Source organism: Ricinus communis, chromosome 10, assembly GCF_019578655.1.
Source record: "Ricinus communis isolate WT05 ecotype wild-type chromosome 10, ASM1957865v1, whole genome shotgun sequence".
Taxonomy (NCBI): Eukaryota; Viridiplantae; Streptophyta; class Magnoliopsida; order Malpighiales; family Euphorbiaceae; genus Ricinus; species Ricinus communis.
Genome location: NC_063265.1, coordinates 11,663,192 through 11,686,742, shown reverse-complemented (window position 1 = coordinate 11,686,742; position 23,551 = coordinate 11,663,192). Strand labels below are relative to the sequence as shown.

Sequence of the window (23,551 nt, the reverse complement as noted above, 5' to 3'; positions counted from 1 at the left end):
TATATATTATTTTATAGTAACTAATGTGTTTCAATGACATAGAAATATGCATTTTAAAAAATATATATAATATATACTAAATATATTCTAAAAAATATGAAAATATAATTAAAAAAAATTAAAAAAATATGATTGATAATAGCAAAAATATATTAAAAAGTACCAACAAAATATCAAAAAATACTATAATGTAGTAAAAAAACTGGATAAATAAAATATCTAAAAAAATATAAAAATATAAAAAGACCATAAATAAAAAAACATAAAAACAAAATTTGCCAGGCACTTTCTCCATAATTCTGTGAAAATCCCTAAACTATATTAAATGAAAATGCAGGTCATTTTACCATTTTATTTTCCTTCCCTCGGCTTTTTTCTTTTAATTTTCTTCATCTGGATAGGGCCTTATGGTCCATTAGTACCACTTTAAAATTCAAGCCCAATTCTTGCCATTGCGATTACAATGACAATGTCGCCTCGCCCGAGTTCTAGCCCGTCGACCGTTTAGTTTGAAACTGAATCGTACCGGACTGGGTTGGTTAGATAACAGATCAAAATTGAAATTAGAAATAAGTTTTTGTTATTCTTTCATAAATAATATTGCGAAGATATCACTTAACTTATTAATTATAAAAATATAATTTACATTATATTTGAAAAAAACTTACATAATTTATTTATTGGTATAAAATTTACATAATCTAAATAAAATAGAAATTAATTTAAAATCTTATATAATTATATTTTTATAAAATAATTATAGGTAAATAAAATTCTGATAAAATAAGTTAAATATCTAAATAATTTTTAATTTTTTTATAATATTAAATTTTTTGATTTTATTATTTTAATTTTATTTTCTAAATAAAATTAATTAAATAGTATATTTTAATCAAATATTATTATGAAAAGAAATATTTTATTTGAAAGGTAAAAATTAAAATAATAAAATTAAAAAAATATCTTATTATTATAAAATAAATGATTGATTTTTTTGTAGAATTTATGCGGAACAATTTTATTTAAGTATATAATTTTATAAATTTAATTATGTATATTTCTTATCTCAATTAAAAGCATGTATATTTTAGATTTATGAATAAATTTTAAATATATTTATAAATTTTATAAATTTTATAAATTAAAATCAATAACAATATTAATTTTTTTGTAAAATAATTATTATTTGAGCTTTATTAATGATTTCATTAACTGAAAAAAGATGTCCGAAATTTTCAGTTATTATTTAAACTTTACTGTGGAAAATGTGTATTGGGGCTCTTTTTCTTTTTCTTCATGAGAGAGTGGATATGGTAACTGGATACTACAATACGACTAACGTGGCTACTCTCTATTAGCAACATATAAAACCAAGCTACGAGCAAGGTTGTAGAGGATCAGCACCTTTAGATTAACAGACAAATTCCTGCAGATCCTCTCCCACAATTGGACAGGGTTTTTGATCAGTGACTAGGGTTTTTTAAATTAAAATAACATATTCTTCCTCCTAGTCATATCAGAAAATCACTTCATTTCAATTCATTTAAAAACTAAATTGACTAAATCATCATCAACAAAAAAAATGGGCGCACAAAGAAAAGGAGGAACTAGGGTTACAGAAGACGCAGATGAACTAGCACGACATCCATTACAAGCTATTCTATTAGCCGATAGCTTCACCACCAAGTTCCGTCCAATCACTCTCGAACGCCCAAAAGTACGTTACTACCTTTTATTATTGTTTGATTCAAATTGTTTGTTTGATTCACTGAGATTAATCTTGCCATGTCGAAGGTACTATTGCCGTTGGTGAATGTGCCTATGATTAATTACACTTTGGCTTGGCTGGAATCCGCTGGAGTTGAAGAAGTTTTCGTTTTTTGCTGTGCGCATTCGCGTCAAGTTATTGATTATTTGCAGAATTCAGAATGGTTTTCACAGCCGAATTTCACTGTTACAACTATTGAATCGCATAATTCTATTAGTGCTGGTGATGCTTTGCGTTTGATTTATGAACGGAATGTGGTACGTGTGCCTAATCTGTGTTAAAAAGAACTAATAGTAGTGTTAGTTTTAGTCAACAACTAACTTCTGATATGTCTTCAATGGGGCAATTGAGTGCTGGCCATAAAAAATTGTTCATTGAACTTGTAACGTTGTTCTCTCTTGGGAGCTATAGTATTAACTTCTGATTTTATTTTTTTTGGTATTTGAAGATACACGGAGATTTTGTGCTTGTTAGTGGGGATACAGTAAGCAACATGTCACTAACACAGGCAATTCAAGAACACAAGGAGAGACGGAAAAAAGATAGTAATGCAGTAATGACTATGGTTATTAAACAATCAAAGCCTTCTCCGATCACCCACCAGTCACGGCTTGGAACTGAAGAATTGTTTGTGGCTATTGACCCTCAAACAAAGCAGCTTTTGTATTACGAGGAGAAATCTGATCACTTAAAGGGTGTTATACCTCTTGATAATATGTTGTTTGCAGATAATACTTCAATTTCTATCCACAATGACAAGCAGGTTTGTATCTGAAATTATCTCCCTGCCTTGTAAGTTTTAAAGTTCTGCATTGTTTTGTATTGAAGAAATTTCGCTGAATTCCTTTTTCTCTTTTGTAGGATTGTTATATAGATATATGCTCCCCAGAAGTTCTAAGTCTTTTCACAGATAATTTTGACTATCAACACCTTCGCCGTCATTTTGTGAAGGGATTGCTGGTTGATGATGTATGCTCTCTTCTTAACCACTTTTTACTGCATTGTCATATCATTTTGTAAAGCTGCCTGCTGCCTGTTAATCCATGGCTTGGCATTAAATGTATAGAAGAGAATGTTATCTTGAACTCTATCAGTTAAAGAATCTTAAATTGAATTGTGTGCATAGCTAGCAGACAACTGTTGTATCTGCTTGTTAGCTGTGGAAGAAATTTAATAATAGGCCTTTTAATTGCCATTTCTATGTGTTATTCTCCTACATACACTTTGATGTTTTCTCTTCTATAATTCATTTTCCTTTCTCTTACATATATGTGCACGTTTTTTTTTTCTAGTTTGCACCATTTACTTTTCTAATATTATTTTTCACACTACAGTTACAGTAATTGAAATTTGCATTAAAAATGCATTTTATTTTTTTATTTTTTTTAGCTTTATCCTGTGACTATTTTTCTTCCAATCACCAACTACTAGATGTATAAAATGGCAATTCCTTGAAAATTATTTTAATTTTAACCTGTGACTATCTTTCTTCCAATTACCAATTTATGATGTATATCTTACAGTTAAAGTGGCAATTCCTTGAAAACTCATACATTCCTTAAACCACATATTGATGCTTTGCAGATAATGGGTTACAAAATATTCACCTATGAGATTCACTCAAGTTATGCGGCCAGGATAGATAACTATCGAAGTTATGACACCATCAGTAAGGACATTATTCAGAGGTGGACATACCCATTTGTGCCAGAAGTGAATTTTTTTGGAAATTGTGCAACAAAAGTTGAGAGAGGGGGGATGTACCGGGCATCAGGTGAGGATCATCAGTCTCTTTTTTCTTTTTCCTTCTTCTTCATTGAGATAGCTGCTACTGATATCCACTTGATTTAATTTTTGATCAATTTGTGCTGACTGCTACTTCATGATTTTCTATTCTTCAGAAATAGAGCAATCGCGTTCTGCCCAAATCGGTCCTTTTACTGTTGTTGGAAAAGGGACCAGAATTGGGAATAACTCAAAGATTTCAAATTCTGTTATTGGAAAAGGCTGTGTAATTGGATCAGATGTTTTAATAGTGGGTTCCTATATTTGGGACGATGTCACTATTGAAGATGGCTGTGAGCTAAGGCATGCAATTGTATGTGATGGTGTGATTATAAAATCAGGTGCTGTTTTGGAACCTGGTGTAGTACTGTCTTTTAAGGTATTTTGCTAACTATCCACTATTTTCATTTGGCTTTCTCTCGTTCTATTTTGTTTTGCTGTGAACCTTCCGTCCATTTAACTTAACATGCCACCAAGATATTCACTGATTGATATATCAGGGAATGTGCTTGGCATACAACTTAATTGAAAAGGTAAAATGTTCATCAGAAAGTTTTTGGAACTAAAAAATAATTTAAAACTGGAGAGCAGTAGCCTAGTAAATTTACAGATCTTCTTGGTAATCCTCTTCAAACCAAATAGTATGAGCTTATGTTAAAGTTGTACACAGTCATCGTGTTCTATTAGGAAAAGTAATTTTCAAGGTCAAATTCATATTTTTCTATGAATCAATGAAATCACATCTTACAAGTTTGATCTCTAATGAATTCATCAAAATATTACAGCATTCTTATAATATATATGTATACTATATATATAAATTATGATTGCCTTTTTAACAAGTTCAAATTGTTGTCTTAACATTTTCTTCGCTCCAGGTTGTAATTGGACAGGAATTTATTGTCCCTGCCTACTCAAAAGTGTCTTTATTTCAACAGCCAACTGTGCAAGATAGTGATGAAGAATTGGAGTATGCTGATAATAACAGTGGACCATTAGAATCTTGTAAGTTCTTGCTATTTTATGTGCTTCCCCTTGCCTGCTCCCCCCGCTGCCTCCTTGAAAGAGAGATGTCCTGAACCACTAGACGATGGGGGCGCATTTGCCTGACCACCAGCATACTATGCTCATAGTATGAACAGTTTTTTGAAATTGTCAATATAACGAAATGGTATGACTAGATTCGAAGAATCTTTCCGCCCTTCATGATTCGATAGAATTTTGTCCCCTATATCTATGCGTTTATATATATATGATGATTATAATAAAGAAAAGAATATATCACCTCCTACTAATTATCCATTTGTTTCAGTCTCATGCCCTGTTGATATTACCCTTCTCTTCATGTTATTAAACAATTTGATTCAGAAAGAAATTGTGGTGCTAATTTTTGTCTTATCAGAATATGTTTGAAATGCATAACTTATAGGTACTGTGGGTGATTTGAATGGCGAGATAACATCTGAATTATCTGGGACGCAACACGGGCCAGCATCAGAGGTTAGCTATTGACTTTGGTTTATGTATTTCTTGTCCATCACAGTTTTTCCCAAGATCTCTTATAATGTTTAGTTGCATTTTTTTTATGTGCTATTTTAGGAAGAGATCCTAAATGAAAGTGTAAAATTCTGGCAAGAGGGTAGATTATGGCTAGAGGTTGAGTTAAAAGGCCTTTTTAAGACATTGGCAACAGAGTTATGTGTCTGTAACCAACAGTACTGAATTGTTGAACTTTATAGTCAATGTAAATACTTATTTACAATTGGTAATTTTTTAAGGAAGCCTTTTATGTACTCTTCCTTGAAACTGGAGCTGCACCTTTTACTTGGCTTTATGATAGTTTATTGTTTGGGTCAAAGAGCTAGCAAAAGATGTGGAAAGATTCCTACATAAGTGACAGTCTTAATTGTATTTTCTAATTAATGACCATTACAGATATTTAGATGTAGCCTATGCTTATGCAAACCAGGTCTAATGTCTCAAGTGTTGCGTAATTAAGGTATATGATAGTCCATGCCTCCTACTAACTGTCAGGAGATATCTAACATGATTCTAATTTATGGGTGCAAAAGAATTTCTGTTACTTTGATTCTATCTGCCAGAGAAATGGTTATCATGTTTGTTTCAAATAGGATGTCAGTCACTAGAATGGTTAGAAATATTCAAGTATAAAATGCAATACTCTTGTCTCTTAAGATTGTACTTATAGATGCTTTTATCTCTTACATTGTTTTAATTTGGTTTTCTGGGACTGAAACTAAAGGTTCATATCGACAATAATAGCTGTAGTTAGTTAGAGCATAAACTATATCTGGGAATTTTCTTGGAAGTTTGAAGTGCAGCACTAGCGGACTGGAGTGCTGTTTGATTTCTTCAGTAAATTGTGACTTATCTTTATAGGTATAGCATATTACTGGGTGTTGTTAAGGGCACAGCCTAAAGTGTTAAGGCCGGAAAAGCATTTACAAGTGCTCTAGTTTTACTGTATGTTTTTTTTTGTGCTAACATTTTTCTTCTTCGCCATACAAGAGAATTTCATGTCATTTATCATGCAACCGGATACATTTTTCTTTTATTCACATCATAGCTTTACAAGAGCATCTCATGGAATTTATCATGCAAATAAATACATTTGTGCATTTGCTCATTACTTCTTATGCCTATCAGCTTGGGCCTGGTGGTGTTGGTTATGTTTGGTCAATTTCTGAAGGAGGTCAGGAGGATGAATGGAGGCATTCTGTTGCACCTATTCCTGCAGAGAAGCTTGCTGAGGCCATGAAAGCTATAGAAGATGATTGGGAATTATTGAATCTAGATGGCAATGCTCTACCACCTTCTGGAGAGTTGAAAGCTGACTCTAATAGTAATGATTCTGAAGGTGATGATGATTCTAGAGATGATAGCTTTGAGAAGGAGGTAAAAAAATGTACTATTGGAGTATGAGAAAGAACTGCACGTACCATTTGCATGCAACCTTGAATTTTCTATTCTGGTGTGCAGGTTGAAGCAACTTTTTTGAGGGCTGTTCATGAAAATATCAAAGTCGGTGATATAATCCTTGAAATGAACTCGCTCCGGTATGAGATATTTATAGATGGTTTCATGTTCCTCTATTTTGGTGCTTTAGACTGACTGTGATGAAAATAGTATAAGCTTCTGATAAATTTTCTTTTAATTGTAAAGAGTTCAACCACTTTTGTGAACTTTCAGAATGTAGTTGTTATAATTGTTCTTTTGTATGCTTTTGATTTACTTGTGAAAAGTGGGCTAAGTTGATCAAAATTTTTCAGTTCTTATCACGTTCTTACTTTTTGAATTTGTTCATTGCACTCAAATGTACTGCTTATTTAGGTATCATATCCATGGATAGACGGACTAAGGATCTAATAACTAAAAGTTTCGTTCTGCATACATGTTGACGGCTTTCGAACTTGTAATATATTTTGTTATCCACAATTATTTTTGTCATGAAAATGAAAATGACAGCTTATCTTTGCCTGTTCAAACTTGAACTTTTTTGCACTTACATTTTTTCACTGTTCATGCCTCGTGCCTTCTTGTTTTTATGGCTTATATTTATCGGATGAAGTAAATTGCATAGCTGTATTTTGCCTCAACACAGCTTATCTGTTACACTTTTCAGGTTGTCATACAACATGACTTCTGCAGACTGTGCTGGGGCAATATTTTATGCAATGATGAAATTGGCAGTAGAAACACCACATGCTGCTGCTGGTAAGTACTTCGACAATTTTTAGCAGTTCTTGTATTTCTATGTTCATGTTAGCTTAGAGCATTTGCTTTCTAGTGCTTTGAAATGGACTTAACTTTTTGCTTGGAGAATGAAAACCTTGTAGTTTTGAGCCAGGCACGACCTTATAATTTTGTTCCTTCTTACTAGAAACCTATCCAATTTTGATCTTCCAATTGCTAATATAATCTTTTTTTGATGCATAGGGTGGTCTGATTCTATTATCATTGTTACTTTTTGCTGAATAATATTTCTTTTATTTTGTTAAACTGATGCTCTTTTTTTTTTTTTTTTTTTTTTCTCAGCTGAATTGTGCAAAAAGGTTACCAATGTTCTAGATACATGGCAAAAGCTACTAAAGTTCTATGCAAAAGAAATAGATGACCAGGTTTGCATTGTTGATGTTCTTGACTAGTTGCTCTGTGTGTTTTATGTTTCTTTGACAATTGCATTCTAACCATTTCCCATATAACTTAGAAAGACTGCAGAAGTTAAGCTCTTAATTTAATCCTGCTTCATTCAGAAGTTTTTGGCCACACTAGATTTCCTATAGTAACTCTAATTCCTGCAGTTTTTCCCCTGTTAATAAATTTTTAAGGAAGAATCAGCCTTCACCGAACCACAGATTCTATGTTTTTAATTTTAATTGCCATAATATCACTTGAAAAAGGTTCTTAACCTATCAAATTAAATTCTCGTACATACACTGGATTTTTCCATTATTAACTAGACCTAGACCATCCCAGCATGCTCTTTACATTTCTTTCCTTGTTCTGATGGTCATTAACCAGTAATGCCATTTTACTTAATCTTGTATAACTTCTGATGATCGGATTATGCAATTACTTGTTTTTTTTTTTTTTTTTTTTAATATCCTATCTACAAGTTCTTGAGCAATCCTTGATTTTCTCTTTTGGTATGGCAAGATCTTGGCAACATAGAGAGAAAAATTAAAATTTCTTTCTTTTTCCCACACTCCGGAATCCGGATTGGTTGCATCACTTTCAAATAGTCCTATTAGTTGATTGAGTCAAGAATTTATGTGCATAACAGGCATTGCACATTTTAGATGTCAGTTCCTTCAATTGTAATCAGGTGTTAAGTACTAACTAAATGTCATTAATGATGGACAGATTGAAGTGATACTGAAATTTGAAGAAATGTGTCTGGAGTCTGCTAAGGAGTTCTCGCCAATTTTTACTCAGGTGACTTAAATTGTCTTGGATTGTGGGTTCATACCATCATGCATTTGTCTGAGTTTTGTCAACCAAAAGTTGCATCTCTTCAGTCAGCTTTATAATCTCTTGTTTGGTTAATACATAATTCTGTCTTGGTTACACTTCAATTAGTTAGCTATTAAATTGATCTGAGCCTAAGGTTTCAAATTATAATTGCTCGTTTAAATATCTCATTTTATAAAGTACACAGGGCAAGCTAACCATATCAAAGATGATCGAAGTCTCTGGAGTTTCTCTTTGACCTGTACTCATATAGGGATATAAAAAGCACCTTCCTTTGGCTTAAATCTTCCATTGGTTTAGATCTTTATGAGATGGCCCGTACATTATGGAGATTATGTTGTTGGTAGTATGCCATATAACCACAACACATATTTGTGGCATATGATGCTGTTTGTGATAAGAGAATTAAACTTTTAGTTTCACAGTGATTCTGTTTCATATCCTGGTCACGGTTTTGACCTTGGTTCCTCTTATCCCATACCTCATTTGTTGTGACCTCTATTGAATTTTGACTTTTAATCCATTGAATGGTTTCATGGGCCGTTAATTATATTTCAACTTCCATTTTGTTCCTTTTCCTTTTTTTCTGCGGTATGCTAGGTTAATTAATCTAAGTTATTTTCATATCTTTTTGTCGTGTATTTATATATATATGCATAGGTAAATACTCAGTGTATGTCTTTTTTTCTCTATTATATACTGCTGATTTTTTCTTACCTCTGTTTTAATTAGATTTTGAATATTCTATATGAGAAAGACATTGTAGAAGAGGATGCCATATTAAGATGGGCTGATGAGAAAAAAGATGCAGAAGAATCAGATAAAGTTTTCGTCAAGCAATCAGAAAAATATATTCAAGTAAGCTGTGTGCATATTGTAATGTAGTTATGAATTATCTACTGTTTGCTGTTTCAGTTTCTACTCTGATTCTATCACCTTTTGGAGCCTATGCACTAGGGTCTAAACTATTGGCTGATAAGTTTTGGATTTTTAGCGTACTGGGTCAGGATTCCCCCTTTTTACGACAGTGTAATTGAGTTCATACATAATCGTTCCTGTCAGTACACCACCAGTACCGTCTATAGATACCTATAAGTAACACTGAAATGACCTTTACCTTAAATCAGGAAGCCCAGGAAGAATCCTAGTCTTTGTTTAAACGATAATAACTAATAACTACTTTCTTCTTTTAAAACCCTATCTTGTGGGTTTGAGTTTTATTTGGTTTGTCATAGACAGTTACGTACATGATGATGATTACATTTTACATATTCTAAAGGTTATTTCCTTAATTTAAATTTTATAATCGCTTGGCCCTTATTTAAATTCCTATGTCAACACTTGCGGAATACAGGTCGTACCAATATTTACCAAGTTCTTTTTTTGTTTGTTGAGGCGTACACATTTCTACCAAGTTTTTTTGTTCAGCCATACTCAATTTAAGTGTTGATACATATACTTAAGTATATGCGCACGGATGACACTGTACATATAGTTGATTATATTCTTAAATTTGTTGAGCGAGTCATTTTACATATTGTAAAAAGGATTCACATTAGCACCTACCTATGTAGTCTGATATTTCAGGCCTATAATGTCCTTTAAACAGCAGGTGCGCACTTGACCTGTACATGCACAAATTTGAAGTCCCTTTTTTGGTTCCATTCTTGTATTATGAATGTGACCTTGTAAGATGCAAGAATTTGAATTTAACTGAACTTTTCTGCTTTTGTTGTATGACTCCATCAACTTAATATATGAATGTTATGTGCCATGACTTGTTTACAATATAATCTGCCTGTTGTGTAGTGGTTGATCGATGCATCTGAAGAAGAAGACTGAGATTGGGAAAGACCAATATGAGAATTGTAAAAAGGCTGATTCCAGTAGCTGCTGTAGCAGATTGGTGCTGGGTCGAGAATTTACACACTGCACCTCTAATTGATGTATTGTCTTTCATGTCTGGTTGGTGGTTGTACTGAGGGACAATTAACTACAAATATAGGGAATTAATAACAGTGATTATGTTATTTTCTTTTGTGGTTTTCTCTTTTTCACCATTTTTTAAGGTGACAAGCATAGGTATAGATATTGTATGTTGCAATAGTGAATCTTTGGAAGTTATGTAACTTTTTGGGTGGAAAAGGGGGCACATGTACTGACAGTTTCCATACTCGAGCTTCAGGATATTTTTCCTGGATGCATCTCAATAGCTTTTCTGAATTTGGATGAGCCAACAGCAAAGATCAGAAAAATGAAACCTTACATCAAGTTTGTTAGGTTGTAATCGTGATCTATTTAGGGAATGATAAATCTTTAAATCCCCTCGAATTCCATTTGGAAGGAAAGTCATAGGTGCTTTTATGTAAAGCTCGACTGGGTTTTGTTCTGCAGAAATTTGCATCTCTCAGAAAATCATCGTTTCTTAGGGGATTGTTTGTAATAAAAATCATGTGACCCGCAGGAATTAATTGAGTAAAAATTTACAAAATTGTGTCAAATCCTGATTTAATTTCTTGGGAAATGTTCTTTTTCTTGTTTTCCTTTTTTTCTTTTTCTATAAAACCTTTTAGCTGAAGGAATTAACTCTTAACAAATTATGGGCATTCCGAACACGAGAATTAATTTCTAATTTTGAGCTGTTTTTGGATATTGCACTTCAAGCTTCTTTATTGATTCATCTGTCTCTATGTTCATTGCGTGAGATCTTCTGATAAACTTGTCAAAGTGCGATAAATATCAAGGAACAAGTTCTTTTAGAAGAGATTATTAGTGCTTTCATGTAAACTTTCTATCAGTAGAGTGGTATTGCTAATCGGATTAAAGAAATCTGCTTGCTTGTGAATGCCATAGCTGTTTTTCATTGTAGGTGCAGGTTTCATAAAACAGACCGTCTATTAGCATTCAATTAGTAGTCTGCTGAAATGGTAACAACAGAACTTGAGGAAACAAAATAGACCCTCTTTTATCATTCCTTTCCATAAAAAGCAATGCACTTGGGAGTAATATAAATAATCAAAAACTAGGTAACGAACGAGTCATACATAAACGCAATCTCTACAGATAAAGAAATGATGAGAAATAACATGACTGATCATCAGGTGATCAGAACCGATGGGGTCCTGGAGGGCCACCGTGAGGTCCATGTGGGCCACCGTGGGGTCCATGTGGAGCGCCAAATATTGGTCCACAGCAATTCTCAAAGATGCAGCAGCAGCACAGGAGATACAAACTGCCAACAAAGAGAAGATGAGTAATTAGAAAAGACAATGCAATGCAAGCCTTGGCGCTTTAGGTATAAAAATATGAGAAATAAGAGGTTTACCAAGAGGATGCAAGCCTGCATATGCCACCACAGAGAAAATCAAAGCAGCCACAGCCCTCTGGTCCTCCTGGCGGGGGTCCCCAACCTGGTGGCATTCTTATGTTTCCTTTTGGTCTAACCTGAAATGAGCTTTTGGGCTCTCTGGTGGAATATACTGTCAACTTAGTAGTTGCTGTAATGCAATAATGATAATGTAAAGGAACAATATTTATGGACTACCAAGACACAGAAATTAAGAAAGAACTTAATGGCTAAGTATTCTTGAAATCTCCAAGACAACTTTGGACTTGTAAGTAGAACAAACCATGAATGTGGGTTATCCACCATTCTCTCAAAACCTAACGTTCAACCCCCCGAGAAAAGTTCCACTTTCGGTCTGAACTTCACCACTATATTCACATGGTGAATGGAATCAACTGCTCGTAGTAGTGCAGTGGCACAATGCGATTGGTGTGGACATGTAAAACTTCAGAAAACAAGGGCCTGAAGAAAGGGAGAGTTTATCATATGTAGGAAACTTAGAATACTGAGACCTACCCAAACTATATTTTTAGGGTTACGCAAATGTTTTTTCTTTGATCTTTTACAATCTTGGGTTTGGATACTATAGTAGAAATCTTAAGCTATATATATGAAACTTTTTCTTTTTTTCTTTTCTGATGATATTGGGTTAAGAAACATTTGTAAACTTGCTTCCACAGGCAAACCACTAATGTCTGAACAAGAACTTCCGATGCAAAACTGAACTCCCAATTTGGCGAGTCCTTTCTTTTCCTTGGCAGGGAAGAGTGACGTTAGATTTCAAACAGTTCAGACAGGACATATTATATCCTTTTCACATCACTGATTACTACAATTTATTCTTAAAAGGGATTTGAAGAATTATGGGAAAGTAAACGTTAAAGTTCAACTTGTAATAAGCTTAAGATTAACAAGTACTGTATAATATATAAGGGAAATGCCCAATTGAGCAACTATGGTGGTTAGTTTTCGATTTTGCTCAATGAATCATATTTTTTTTGCTAATTATCTATGAATTGAATCCAATAATTGAAAACAAAAAGATAATTATTTATTAATTAATTTATTTTGAACTGCCATCAAATTTTTGGAAAAACATAGAGAGGTATACTCTTCTTAGCTACCATTCAAAGCTAGGAACTGCTAAAACAAACAAGTTCCTAATGTACGACTATTGTACTTACATTGGTACCTTTGTTTTAGTTGGAAGGTTGCCATAAGCTTGTTATTTAGTTAAATAATTCATATCAGTCGGTAGCATTAATTGCATTGTTACCATGTTGAAAATATAACTATAATGATACTCGTTTCATTATCATTATTATGTTGTTTAGGTGAAATAAAGAACGAGCTCCATAGATATTTAATTAATCATCACACTAATAGTAAATAACACACTTTTTTACAAATATGTGCACTGACAACACTGATGGTTTTATTGAAGTGATCCAGAAATTATAAAGGGAGGGAGAAGACCGCAATAGCCACTGTATCTTTCCAATTGTCTTGCAATGGCTAAAATAAATAGAGGCATGGAATGTAATCAAAAGCAAATAAAGACAACAAGGCTGTGAACGGCAATTATATACACATTGATATTTGCTTGAAACTGCAAATACAAGCAAGCAAGACCAGGAAGACAAAAATAAATAAATTACCAAAAAGGTAATCATCATGTGAGACAGCTTCCCATGGCAACAAAAGCAAAGGATAATGCAATATGCCATGGAATGCCAGATATTCTACAAATTTCAATTTGGCTGGGGGTTGATCAGTTGCATATAAAAATTATGGCAATAAAAACCTGCCTCTGTGTACTACCTCTATATTTGTCAAACCGAATATCTTCTTTTTATGTTGAACATGTATCTGTACATCAACTCTGCAATGTGCATGGAGTTCCTCACAAAATGGCCGCCAATCCCACAGATTCCCCCTCGTCAATTCTGGTTTCTGCAGCATTGACTGAGCTTCGAGGTCTTGCTGAAAGGATAGCCAATGGCAGTAAGTACAACTCTTTTGAACGGGTTATTAAGTATAGCTGAATCCATGATAAATTATGATGACAAATTACTAGTAATTTGTTGAAGATTCTTTTACTAGAGACAGCAAAGAATGGATTTAGATTTTGCAGCAGCATATTACATTGGGAACACACCTAGATACAATGCCGTCAGACAATATAGACCAGGATATCATAATGATGTTGGAAGGCTTACTTGTAACATTTGTGATGATATTTACACTTTTCTGAGCAGCAAGTGCCTTCAACTTGTTTCCAGTAGCTAATAGAAGCAAGCTCTTCAGATGCTGCTTTTGCTCCTTGGGACTAGATGTCTTTGTCAAAGCTTCTTCGAAAGCAACCAAATCTTGGGTTGTTATACAAGGGAGAGAGAGTAGAACCTGAGCAAATAAAGGAAAGACATTATTCAATTACCAATGATTATAACCTTTTGCTTTTGTTCCTTTATAAATAGGATAATTGTCAGACATAGACAGAAATAAGGGAAACGAAATTCTATGTAATATATTTACAAACATCCTTGCACCTCTTTATGTACAGGATTCCTATTTTAGAATAGCTCTCAAATAGTACAGATGTAAACTAAACAAACATAACAATAATAAAGCTATTAACGTAGGACATTAGCATTCCATCAATAAGATTTACCCTAAAACAGTCGTACAGCATAGATAACAAACATTTACCTGTCTTGGCGCTGGATCTCTATCACGAAGATAAATATATATTTCTCGACAGAGACCAACCAGATCTGCGCTGATGACTGCATTTGACTCAAGCTCCAAGCCTTTGATAATTGCATAGAATAGATCTTTTGAAACAAATTCTCGGAGTTCAACACTATTTGTTGATATAGCTAGAACAATAACTGTAGCACAAAAGGAAGAAACTTTTGTCACTGCTTCACTATCTGTCCAAGTGAAAGCTTCTAAACAAATCTGCAATGCTGGAAGGGCCAGACCTTTGTGCTTCAACAGGAAACTGCAGGGAAATGATAAATTTTAGACAAGACTCGAGGAATAAAATGAAAGTTACGAAAGCAAGAAGTACTTCCATAAATAAAAGTAAGTTCCTATTTACATGACATACCCAACCATACAGTTTAATGCAAAAGCATCCAAGTCCTTTAGAGAAGATATATCAATGCGGTTGACATGCCCAGATTGTTCCAAAGAAGGAAGTCCAGTATTTACACCTGGTGAAGCTATAGCAGAAAGAAGTGAGCATGTCTCGCGCGTTAGATCTCGTAGCAGTTTCTCCTCCATTACTTCCACTTTCAGGTCTGACCCAGCAAGCATTCCAAGGACATCTGGCACCCTTGCTTTACCTTCATGCAAAAGACTAGACCAAGAAAAGATGAGAACCTGCTGCACGTGGAGAAATAATGGATACAGGAGTTTTTCCAACCAAACTTTCCACATTTCCGAAGGACAAGATTTGACCAAATACATCAAAACTGAATGAACAAGCTGCTTGATATGCCTGAACTCCATTGACTGTATATTCTCCATCAGTGCTACACTAACAGAATGAATATCCAAGCATTTAAAAAATGGATCACCAATGGTCATCGATAGGCCCAAGACATTGTACCTGGAATAGTGGAAGGCACATCAATGCTTAATTTGCACTAGGGATACCTAACTGGGATAACAAAATGTTAATATGCTTGATGCTTCCTCTTCCCTCCTCTTTTGCTTATTTCTTTTCAGTAAGGAATAGAATTGTAAATGCATAAACCTCACACGACAATCTGTACTCCCAAAGGAGCAAACACCCAAAGGAGCAAACATTCTTCTTGCAAAACTATTTTGTCATGCTACCTAGTCTAGAGTTATCTATGTTGATTAGAACAACAGAGTTGTGGGTAGAGATCATAGATCCAGCTCATAGTGCATACCTTACATATGAACTTGGACTGTCTCATATTTAGTGGAACATGAAAGCATTAGCAATCTATACCACTAATGTTTTACTATTTACATTTGAGTATTTCTTAAGGTGCTCTTCATTATAGAAATGATGCTATGATGCCCTTACATGTAAAACAACTGATCTATGATGGTCATTTATATGATAAGAAGCTTCAGTTAATTTTAAATATTTCTTCAGGATTCTATATGCTTTTCATGAAATATGCCATAACATAATAAAAGCAATAAATCCTACTTGTCAGTTTTGGAAATGAAAATGATAAAATCCTCAATTGAACTCACATACCATGACTTCAGTACCCACATGGAAAAAGTATAAACAAAAGAAGAAATAAAGCACAGAAGAAGGGAAAAGAATTACAAACATAAAACTTCCAGCAGAAATTTCAACAATAAATTTAAAAACCATCTCAAAAGCACTCGAAGTCAAAAGAACAACTCAAAAGAACTCAATACTTACCCACTGTCTCTGATGCCTTTTAACCAATTCCGTATATCAGCTTCATTAATTTCTGTGTACCCTTCCTTACTCATGTCAATCTGAGACCCATCTATGAAAGTTAAAGCACCCTTTGGCAATTTGGTGTTTCCTTCACCAAGAAGAGCATAACGCTCAACATCACTCATTGTCATGGCAGCTTTTAGTTCTCCAGGTAATGCCTGATATATGGCTGGAGACCAAAGCGAATGTATGGCACGTAGCAACTGCAAATAAAAAGACCACATTTTCAGTAGTTACAGGCTTCCATTGCAAAAAATATCAATGACAAAAGGAACATTGTTGGTTATTAAGCAGAACATACTTTTAACAAAGGAGGCAGCATCCAGGATAGATGTGAAGCCATAGGATGCAAAAGAGTACTTGTTGAGCTGTTCTGTAAAGTTGTATTTCCTTTCCTAGTTCCACTCCTTTTAAGTGCCTTCTCAAAGAATGTCACAGTGTGGAAAATTGACCACATAAATGGTGTCTCAGAGCACAAGCGAACTAAACCAAGTGGTTCAGATAAATAGTTATTTTGCCAGTCAATCTGCACCCACTGCTGGCTCAAAGGTTCAAGTAACCAGGCCAAAACTTCTTGCTGTTGTTGAGTCCTGCACCCAGTTAAGAACTTAAACCAATAAGCCATGATATGTAACCAAAGGAGTTTAAATACATAGTTAGTTCATTGTAAGCAAGGCATTACCCAGCAGCAGAAGCCATAATAAGAAATGCTTCACCTAGAAGATTATGTTCACTACGATGTAGGCAACCTTCTCTTTGCATGTATGCCATAGTATCTGCTACACCCTTCAGTAAACAGCAAAAGAAAGCAAATATGAGATCTTCTTTAACAGATCTTCTAATACATCCATGAATATGGTCTATGAAGTTCATTAATATTCTGTCCATTCATTCTTCTTCCTTTTCTGGTCTATCTAGAATGTCTATGAAGCACTTTAGCTAATAGTTTGTATAACCAGAAGACTTTGACATGAGCTATCCACTCTTTTAATTTAACAGCCTCCAAGGGCTTGCCTGCGTATTTTTCTACAGGTACAATTATGCACAAATTTGATAGTACCTGTCTACAGGTAGAATATGCACAAATACAATAATATCTAAGTCAAATTATTTTCCCAAACAAGTGGAAGAGTGCTGCAGCTAAAAAGAATAAGAGTAAAATCATAGTCACCTTCATGTGAGGCAGAATGCTTTTGTCAGAAGTTTTGGCTATTCGAATGAATGAGGTACAGATCTGTAGTCTTGCATGCCGTGCACTACTTGTTGATGGATCCTAGCAACCAAGTAAAAGCGCTTGCTCAATTTGATGTCCTCTAAAAGTAATATATTTCAAAATTGATATCGATATCACAAGAAAAACCTTAACAACAACTGGAAGTGAAGTCAGAAGCTCAAATAGTTTATTGATAACACTGCCCACAGCATCCGGAAAATATTTCAAGAAGGAACCCAATGCTTCTAAATAGTGCCCAAGAACTTCCACAAGAGCTGGTTCCGACCATTTCAATGAAAGAAGTTGCTGAAGTAAACCTTCAATATACAGTAACCAGAGGTTTTTTTAGTAAGCCTCAACGTCAAAGACAAAACATCTAGAAAAAAATGGTAGAAATGGCTCAGAAACCTTCAAATATTCTACACAAAGCAAGGTGAACTTCTGGACTACCCCCTGCAAATTCACTTGATCCATCAAAAATTGCGTTTACAACATTTTCCAGAGCCACTTGTGTGGATTCCATCACAGCTAATTCCTGAATTTAAACATGATGCATATGCATGATAGAGAAATATCACCATAAGCACAAGGTGTAACTAGAATAGCATGAACTCCATAGATTGAAAACCTAACAAGTAGGCGATAAGTCTACTTAGAAAATTATTAATAAACCTGAACAGGCATTGGCGAAACCAAGAGGCTCTTGATGATTGAAAATATTCTCTCAGAAATTTTAGCACTGGCTATTAGCGGCTTAAAAATAGCAATAAACTTCATCAATTCAGACTGCATCAGGAGAGCATGGCATCAGTAACAAATACAAATATAAGTAACTAAACAATAACAAAGACAAAAGAAAAAAGAGAGAGAACAAGAAGGAAGAAGGTTGATTTAAGATGATAAAAGAGAAGAAAAAGCATTCATGTAGAAGTTACCAGCTTCGAACGATACTGGCTGAAATCGCCTTTTCCTTCAAAATCATCACTCCATAACTCTAATGTCCCAAGATAAAGAGATGATCCAGGAAACACCTTTTCTCTTTTAAGCATGCGCTGGAAATTGATATCCATAATTGTGCTGCAAATGTCATCAGTTATTAGACTTAGAATCTTTGTCTTTTCATTATCAACCTGCCCAGAACCAGGGCCCATGTTGTTAACAGCAGAAACATCTCCAGATGGCTGCGCAACAACTTTTGGCTTGGACATCAGATCTCGCATTAGCGCCTATAAGAAAGCAATAATAATATTAACAGTAATAATAACAGTAGTAAATGTGCCGACAAGTCAGCTTGTAAGACTAACATCCAAAAATTCCACCCACCAGCCAAAAGACCAGAGATTGATAATGAAGAGCTAGCTTATAATGTTGAAAAAACCCCAGCATCTGAAACAGTATGAAAGTGTTAGTTCTTCGAAAGCAGAAAGATCCATATTCCTTGCATAAAAACTCCAAATTGCCAATCATACATCTACATGTTAAGTTTAACAACCTGTTGCAAATAATGAGAGAGCATATTGCTATCACCAGAAATACATTGCAAGTTGGAAGACCCCAAAGATACCATACTCTCACAGATATATTCTGCAAACTCAAATTCAGTCTCATCTACAACCCCAGCACTCGACCCAGATTTGTATAAAAATTCTCTGGAGACATTCATCAAAATCTGAAAGATATTACTCATTGCAGAATCAAATTCAGAAGCAGAGGCATCGACAGGTCTCTTCCTGCAATTCTCATTCCATACCACACAATAGTCATCACAAAAAGCACTGAGGGAAAAAGTTGAATGTAAATAGTTAACACATCAAACACATAGAAGGCATACCTTGGGGAGACAAGTCGGAAAAACTCACAAGCATGAAGACGGAAGTCAGCAGAAGAAAGTAAAAAAGCACACCTGGGAAGAGGGGAAGAGAGAGAGAGGTTGCACAAAGTTAGGCACATTGACAATGGAGAAAGTGAGACACCAATCAATAGTAACGATATGCAATCAGGTACAACGAGTTATCATACCCATGAATTACTCCATATTTAGCTAGATCAGGCAAAGGAGCCCACTCTGCATATGCATTAACAGCATTCAGAGTAGCTGTTACTGTGGCAGCATGCTGTTTTGCAGCATCCAGTTGTTGCTTCCCAACATCATGCAAAGCAGCTCCAAAGTGTCTTTCTAGTAACTGTGCCCAAAATGAGAACATTTGAATAATGTGTGCGCAAACACACAGAAGGAGAGAGCGTCACAGTGAAGATAAAGTTGGAAGCATACAGTGTATAATAAAGGTAAGATTTCAGGCAAGGATTGGGTAAGCCCCCGTAACAAAAGCCTGCGCCGATCACCTAGAATTGTAATTACATTGAGAAACAAGATAACAGAGGTAAGCGGCAATGCAAGTATAACACAAAGTTATAATATTCACATACAACTTTGAGACCAAAATGAATTAAGCAGTTGTGTAAAAGGAGGGGTAGCAAAAAAGGAGAAATTTAAAAAGAAAAGAACGGGATCCCAATCGACCCAGGGAGTAAACCCTAAGAAATTTGAATATAAAATTGAAATCAACTAATTAGTCCACTTCATTCAGAGTATTAAAAGTTCAAAATATTCAATTTCCTTAGCACATATTACACATATTTCGTGCAAAGAATACAAATTATAAAGTGTTATACTACGGCAAGATCCACCTTCTAAATCTTCATTGTGAACTGTAATATCTTCAGGAAGCCATCTCAGCATCATTGAAACCAACTCAGCCTGATACAAGAGAAAAACATCAGTAGAACCATCTGATGCATACTTCAGATAGAATAAAGCAAACACGGTTTCAAAAAGAAAATGTACTGGACAGGGCTATGCATACTTGAACAGGACCCTGGCCGGATAGGGAAACCAGAGATGGAAGAAGCTCTTGCCAAAGTTCAACACCTTCTCTTCTAATAATCTGTACAGGATAAACAGTGTTAGTACTGGACTGCATGTAAGCCAGCATGCAAAAGATTCCAATGGTATGCTTAGAACCTCAGCAACAAGGGCAGCTGTCTGACTTTTAAGAGCCCATTCTTCACAAGAATTTGCAATCTCAGACATCAATTCAACAGCAACATTTGCAAAATTCCTGCGTTCCATTGGGCTTAATTCGTCCCATCGCAACCTAACCAAATGCTGCAGAAAAATGCATGTGTTTAAGCTATCTAATTGTGGTCAAACTCCAAGCAACCACAGATTCATCAATTACTTTGATAGATTTTGAAGACCCTACGGAGAATAGAAATTCTGAACATCAGCAAGCCCTTGAAAGTTCCCATATATGTGGCTAAATATCAGGTTACATTTTGCATCTATTTTCAACTTAATGTATATTTGCTCGATCCTGAATTTAGTTGACAAAGAAAAATATGCAAGGAGCTAGTATATATTTTATCCTAACAGCATGTCAACCTAGAGAAAGTGAGTCATGGATGTATTAAAGATTCATTGTCTTTCATCAAAAACATTCCAAGCCTCTGGGAAAATTTTATCAATAAAGTACATAATCAAATAATATCTACCTGCATGAAATTCGTTCTATATTCATCCACACATCATCAACTACAAAGAAACAATATTGTCTAATCTTGGGATTCCATTTTCGAGTGAGAAAGAGAGGGGTCTTCTCTTACCCACAGGATCAAGGGTGAAAAAACATCTAAGTTTGAACCAGGGACAGTCTATACATCAATTCTACTTTGGAAAAGAACTGAGATGTGCCTGAGGGAAGGTATTATTTTCATTTTATAAAAGAAGAAATGCAGTCAACTATCGCCAAAAAGACATCAAACAGTGACGAACAAATTTCTACTCCACACCAAAAGTGAAGAATACAAAAGGGTTGGCTCCCTGAAATTTTTGCCCCAATGGAAGTTTTTCTCATGCTAAATTTGTACATTTGGAAACAAGGAACTAAAAAGAAATTGGAAGGAGCATCCTATGGTGTTCTTTGTGAAGATCTTCTCCTCATAGTAAAGAAGAGTGTGTTTCAAGATCTTCTATTAGACTATAACAGTTTATATATATGCAACAGAGCATCAAAAAATCTCCACAAGAAAGGAAAGAGCAGTCTATATAATGTGAACCTGCAGCATCTTGAAAGCATGCAACCGGATTTCAGAAGACCAATCCTTTTTTACAAGAAGGAACGATGTATTTGCCAGAATGCGTACATCTCCTGTTTTTATCTGCACATATCAAAGAGTGGATTAATTTTCCAGGTGAAGTACAACTTGTATGCAGAGGAACTTCAGAAAACTCAAAAGTGATTCTTGCTAATAATGGTAATACAAATATGTTTCTTGAAGGCCGATTGAAAATTTTCACCAAAGAATTAAAATTAGAAAAATTTACAATCAGAAAAGGATAGGGAATCAACAATTCAATAAATCAACCACAAAAACATCAATTCAAAACAAATTAATGCCCTCTCATAACTTCATATCCATTTAACCAAAAGGCAACCCTCATAATCAGCCCAATTGCTGAGACCATGAAACTCCATCAAATTTTCCAATCATTTTCAAGATTAATATTCAACTCGACTAGATTCCATAATGGCATACAACTCGGGAATGGTATCCATGTCTTCGGAATCCAAATATACATTTTAGTAGCATAAATGCACGAAATCATGTCTAAAAGAACCTAATTGCTCTGACAGTTCTGCTAACCTCTAAAATTCATTTTTCATCTAACACATAACTCTTCATGTTTCCAAATATCCAACACAACGCACTGAAAAATATAAGCCACAAAAGCTCAACAAAATTATAATTGCTCTGATATTTACAGTAAAAATTACAACAGCACGACTTAAGTTACCAACTTCAATGAGCTCAGTCTACTTGATAACTCTTGAGATAATAAAAATAGCCTTGAGCAATAAGCCAATCACATCCTTTTTAGTTTGTTTTGATATTGGAAAATTAAATCTAAGATAATGAACATCATAACAAGCCAAATTAATAATAACTTCCCAAAACTTAATCAAGTTAAAGCTACAAGAACCTAAAGCAAAAAAAGAAGAAGTGCAAATAGCACAGAAGCAAGATAAAAGAGCTACAAAAACCTAATAATTACCTAACACCCATTTCCTAAAACCCCAAAACTCGATCAAATCACTAATGAATTCCACAATTTGTTAGTCAATTTACCATTTTTAAGTTTAAACAGTTCCCTTCACTGTAACAAAATAAATAAAAAAAAATTGGGTCGAGAGATTAACGTAAGGCATTAAAATAACTAGTAACCGGCGTTCATTTATCAGGAGTTCGTACGGATTCAAGAAAAGAAACGGCGGCTTTGCGAGCATCAGGAGTAGAGTTCCAGTCAAGAGCAGCAACAATGGCTCTTGCCACATTGTTTGTTATGTTATTGCTATTTGAATCCTCCATTATTAGCAACTAATTAAAAGGTAGAGTCTTTTTCTTTTTCTTGGATTTTCTAGAGAGAGACAGCAATAAGGTAAAAGATTGAGGATTTTATTTGTATATGTGAAGGATAGAGTATATATGACAAATTTTGAGAAAGAGAGAAGAAGAAGAAGGGGGGTTTTATTGTTTTGTTATTATTTTCTTGAGAGCGTTTTTGTGGGTTTTAAAGCTGAGGTTTTTTCATCTCTCGCATCGCATATTCACATGTCCACTCTCTGTCTGATTTATTTTCTCCCTCTCTCTCCCCTTTTTTTTTTTTTTTTTTTTTCTTAATTGTGTATATTACTTTTCTCTTCTTTTCTTTCTTTTCTTTCCTTTTCTAAATTTAATATTAAAGTGACAAACTTGGAGAACAAGGTGACCGACCTTCTCTAACGTATGTTGCATGGTATTTTGTAAGTAAAAATTCAAGAATTTAAAACTGCCCCTTCAGGAGTAGACTACAGGCGTCACGGTTCAACCTTCAACAGTTGCCAAACGAAAAAACGAAGAATTTAGAACTGTCATTCGGCCATATAATGT

General features: G+C 34.5%; 2 protein-coding genes across 2 annotated transcripts; one reads left to right on the top strand and one right to left on the bottom strand.

The window, feature by feature from the left end:
• The first annotated feature begins 1,393 nt into the window (after positions 1–1,393).
• LOC8288457 (translation initiation factor eIF-2B subunit epsilon) lies at positions 1,394–10,768 on the top strand. The gene is made up of 15 exons (XM_048370194.1): positions 1,394–1,717; positions 1,795–2,025; positions 2,217–2,531; positions 2,630–2,737; positions 3,353–3,542; positions 3,670–3,932; positions 4,432–4,558; positions 4,983–5,053; positions 6,221–6,469; positions 6,554–6,630; positions 7,197–7,288; positions 7,610–7,692; positions 8,438–8,509; positions 9,278–9,403; positions 10,355–10,768. Exons 1-15 carry the CDS (start codon positions 1,583–1,585, stop codon positions 10,385–10,387), a joined length of 2,172 nt encoding a protein of 723 aa, XP_048226151.1. The 5' UTR covers positions 1,394–1,582; the 3' UTR covers positions 10,388–10,768.
• A 717-nt stretch (positions 10,769–11,485) lies between these two features.
• On the bottom strand, positions 11,486–23,497 carry LOC8288456 (protein HASTY 1). The gene is made up of 24 exons (XM_048370191.1): positions 22,874–23,497; positions 21,680–21,781; positions 20,586–20,729; positions 20,428–20,508; positions 20,252–20,321; positions 19,836–19,906; positions 19,583–19,746; positions 19,395–19,466; positions 19,056–19,293; positions 18,887–18,949; positions 18,499–18,789; positions 18,236–18,349; positions 17,972–18,098; positions 17,711–17,880; positions 17,522–17,623; positions 17,033–17,136; positions 16,652–16,940; positions 16,309–16,553; positions 15,004–15,507; positions 14,601–14,895; positions 14,111–14,294; positions 12,175–13,874; positions 11,871–12,042; positions 11,486–11,777 (listed from the first exon to the last, which is right to left on the bottom strand). Exons 1-22 carry the CDS (start codon positions 22,988–22,990, stop codon positions 13,795–13,797), a joined length of 3,627 nt encoding a protein of 1,208 aa, XP_048226148.1. The 5' UTR covers positions 22,991–23,497; the 3' UTR covers positions 11,486–11,777; positions 11,871–12,042; positions 12,175–13,794.
• Between the last annotated feature and the right edge of the window lie 54 nt (positions 23,498–23,551).

What these genes read in the sequence shown, in the direction of transcription:
- LOC8288456 (XM_048370191.1), bottom strand. Translation starts at nt 22,990, where the DNA reads ATGGAGGATTCAAATAGCAATAACATAACAAACAATGTGGCAAGAGCC. An exon ending in CCGGCCAGGGTCCTGTTCAA is followed by an intron (nt 20,322 to 20,427) that starts GTATGCATAGCC and finishes CTCTTGTATCAG; the next exon opens with GCTGAGTTGGTTTCAATGAT. An exon ending in TTTCGCCAATGCCTGTTCAG is followed by an intron (nt 18,099 to 18,235) that starts GTTTATTAATAA and finishes GTTTAAATTCAG; the next exon opens with GAATTAGCTGTGATGGAATC.
- LOC8288457 (XM_048370194.1), top strand. Translation starts at nt 1,583, where the DNA reads ATGGGCGCACAAAGAAAAGGAGGAACTAGGGTTACAGAAGACGCAGAT. An exon ending in AGGGATTGCTGGTTGATGAT is followed by an intron (nt 2,738 to 3,352) that starts GTATGCTCTCTT and finishes GATGCTTTGCAG; the next exon opens with ATAATGGGTTACAAAATATT. An exon ending in AACACCACATGCTGCTGCTG is followed by an intron (nt 7,289 to 7,609) that starts GTAAGTACTTCG and finishes TTTTTTTCTCAG; the next exon opens with CTGAATTGTGCAAAAAGGTT.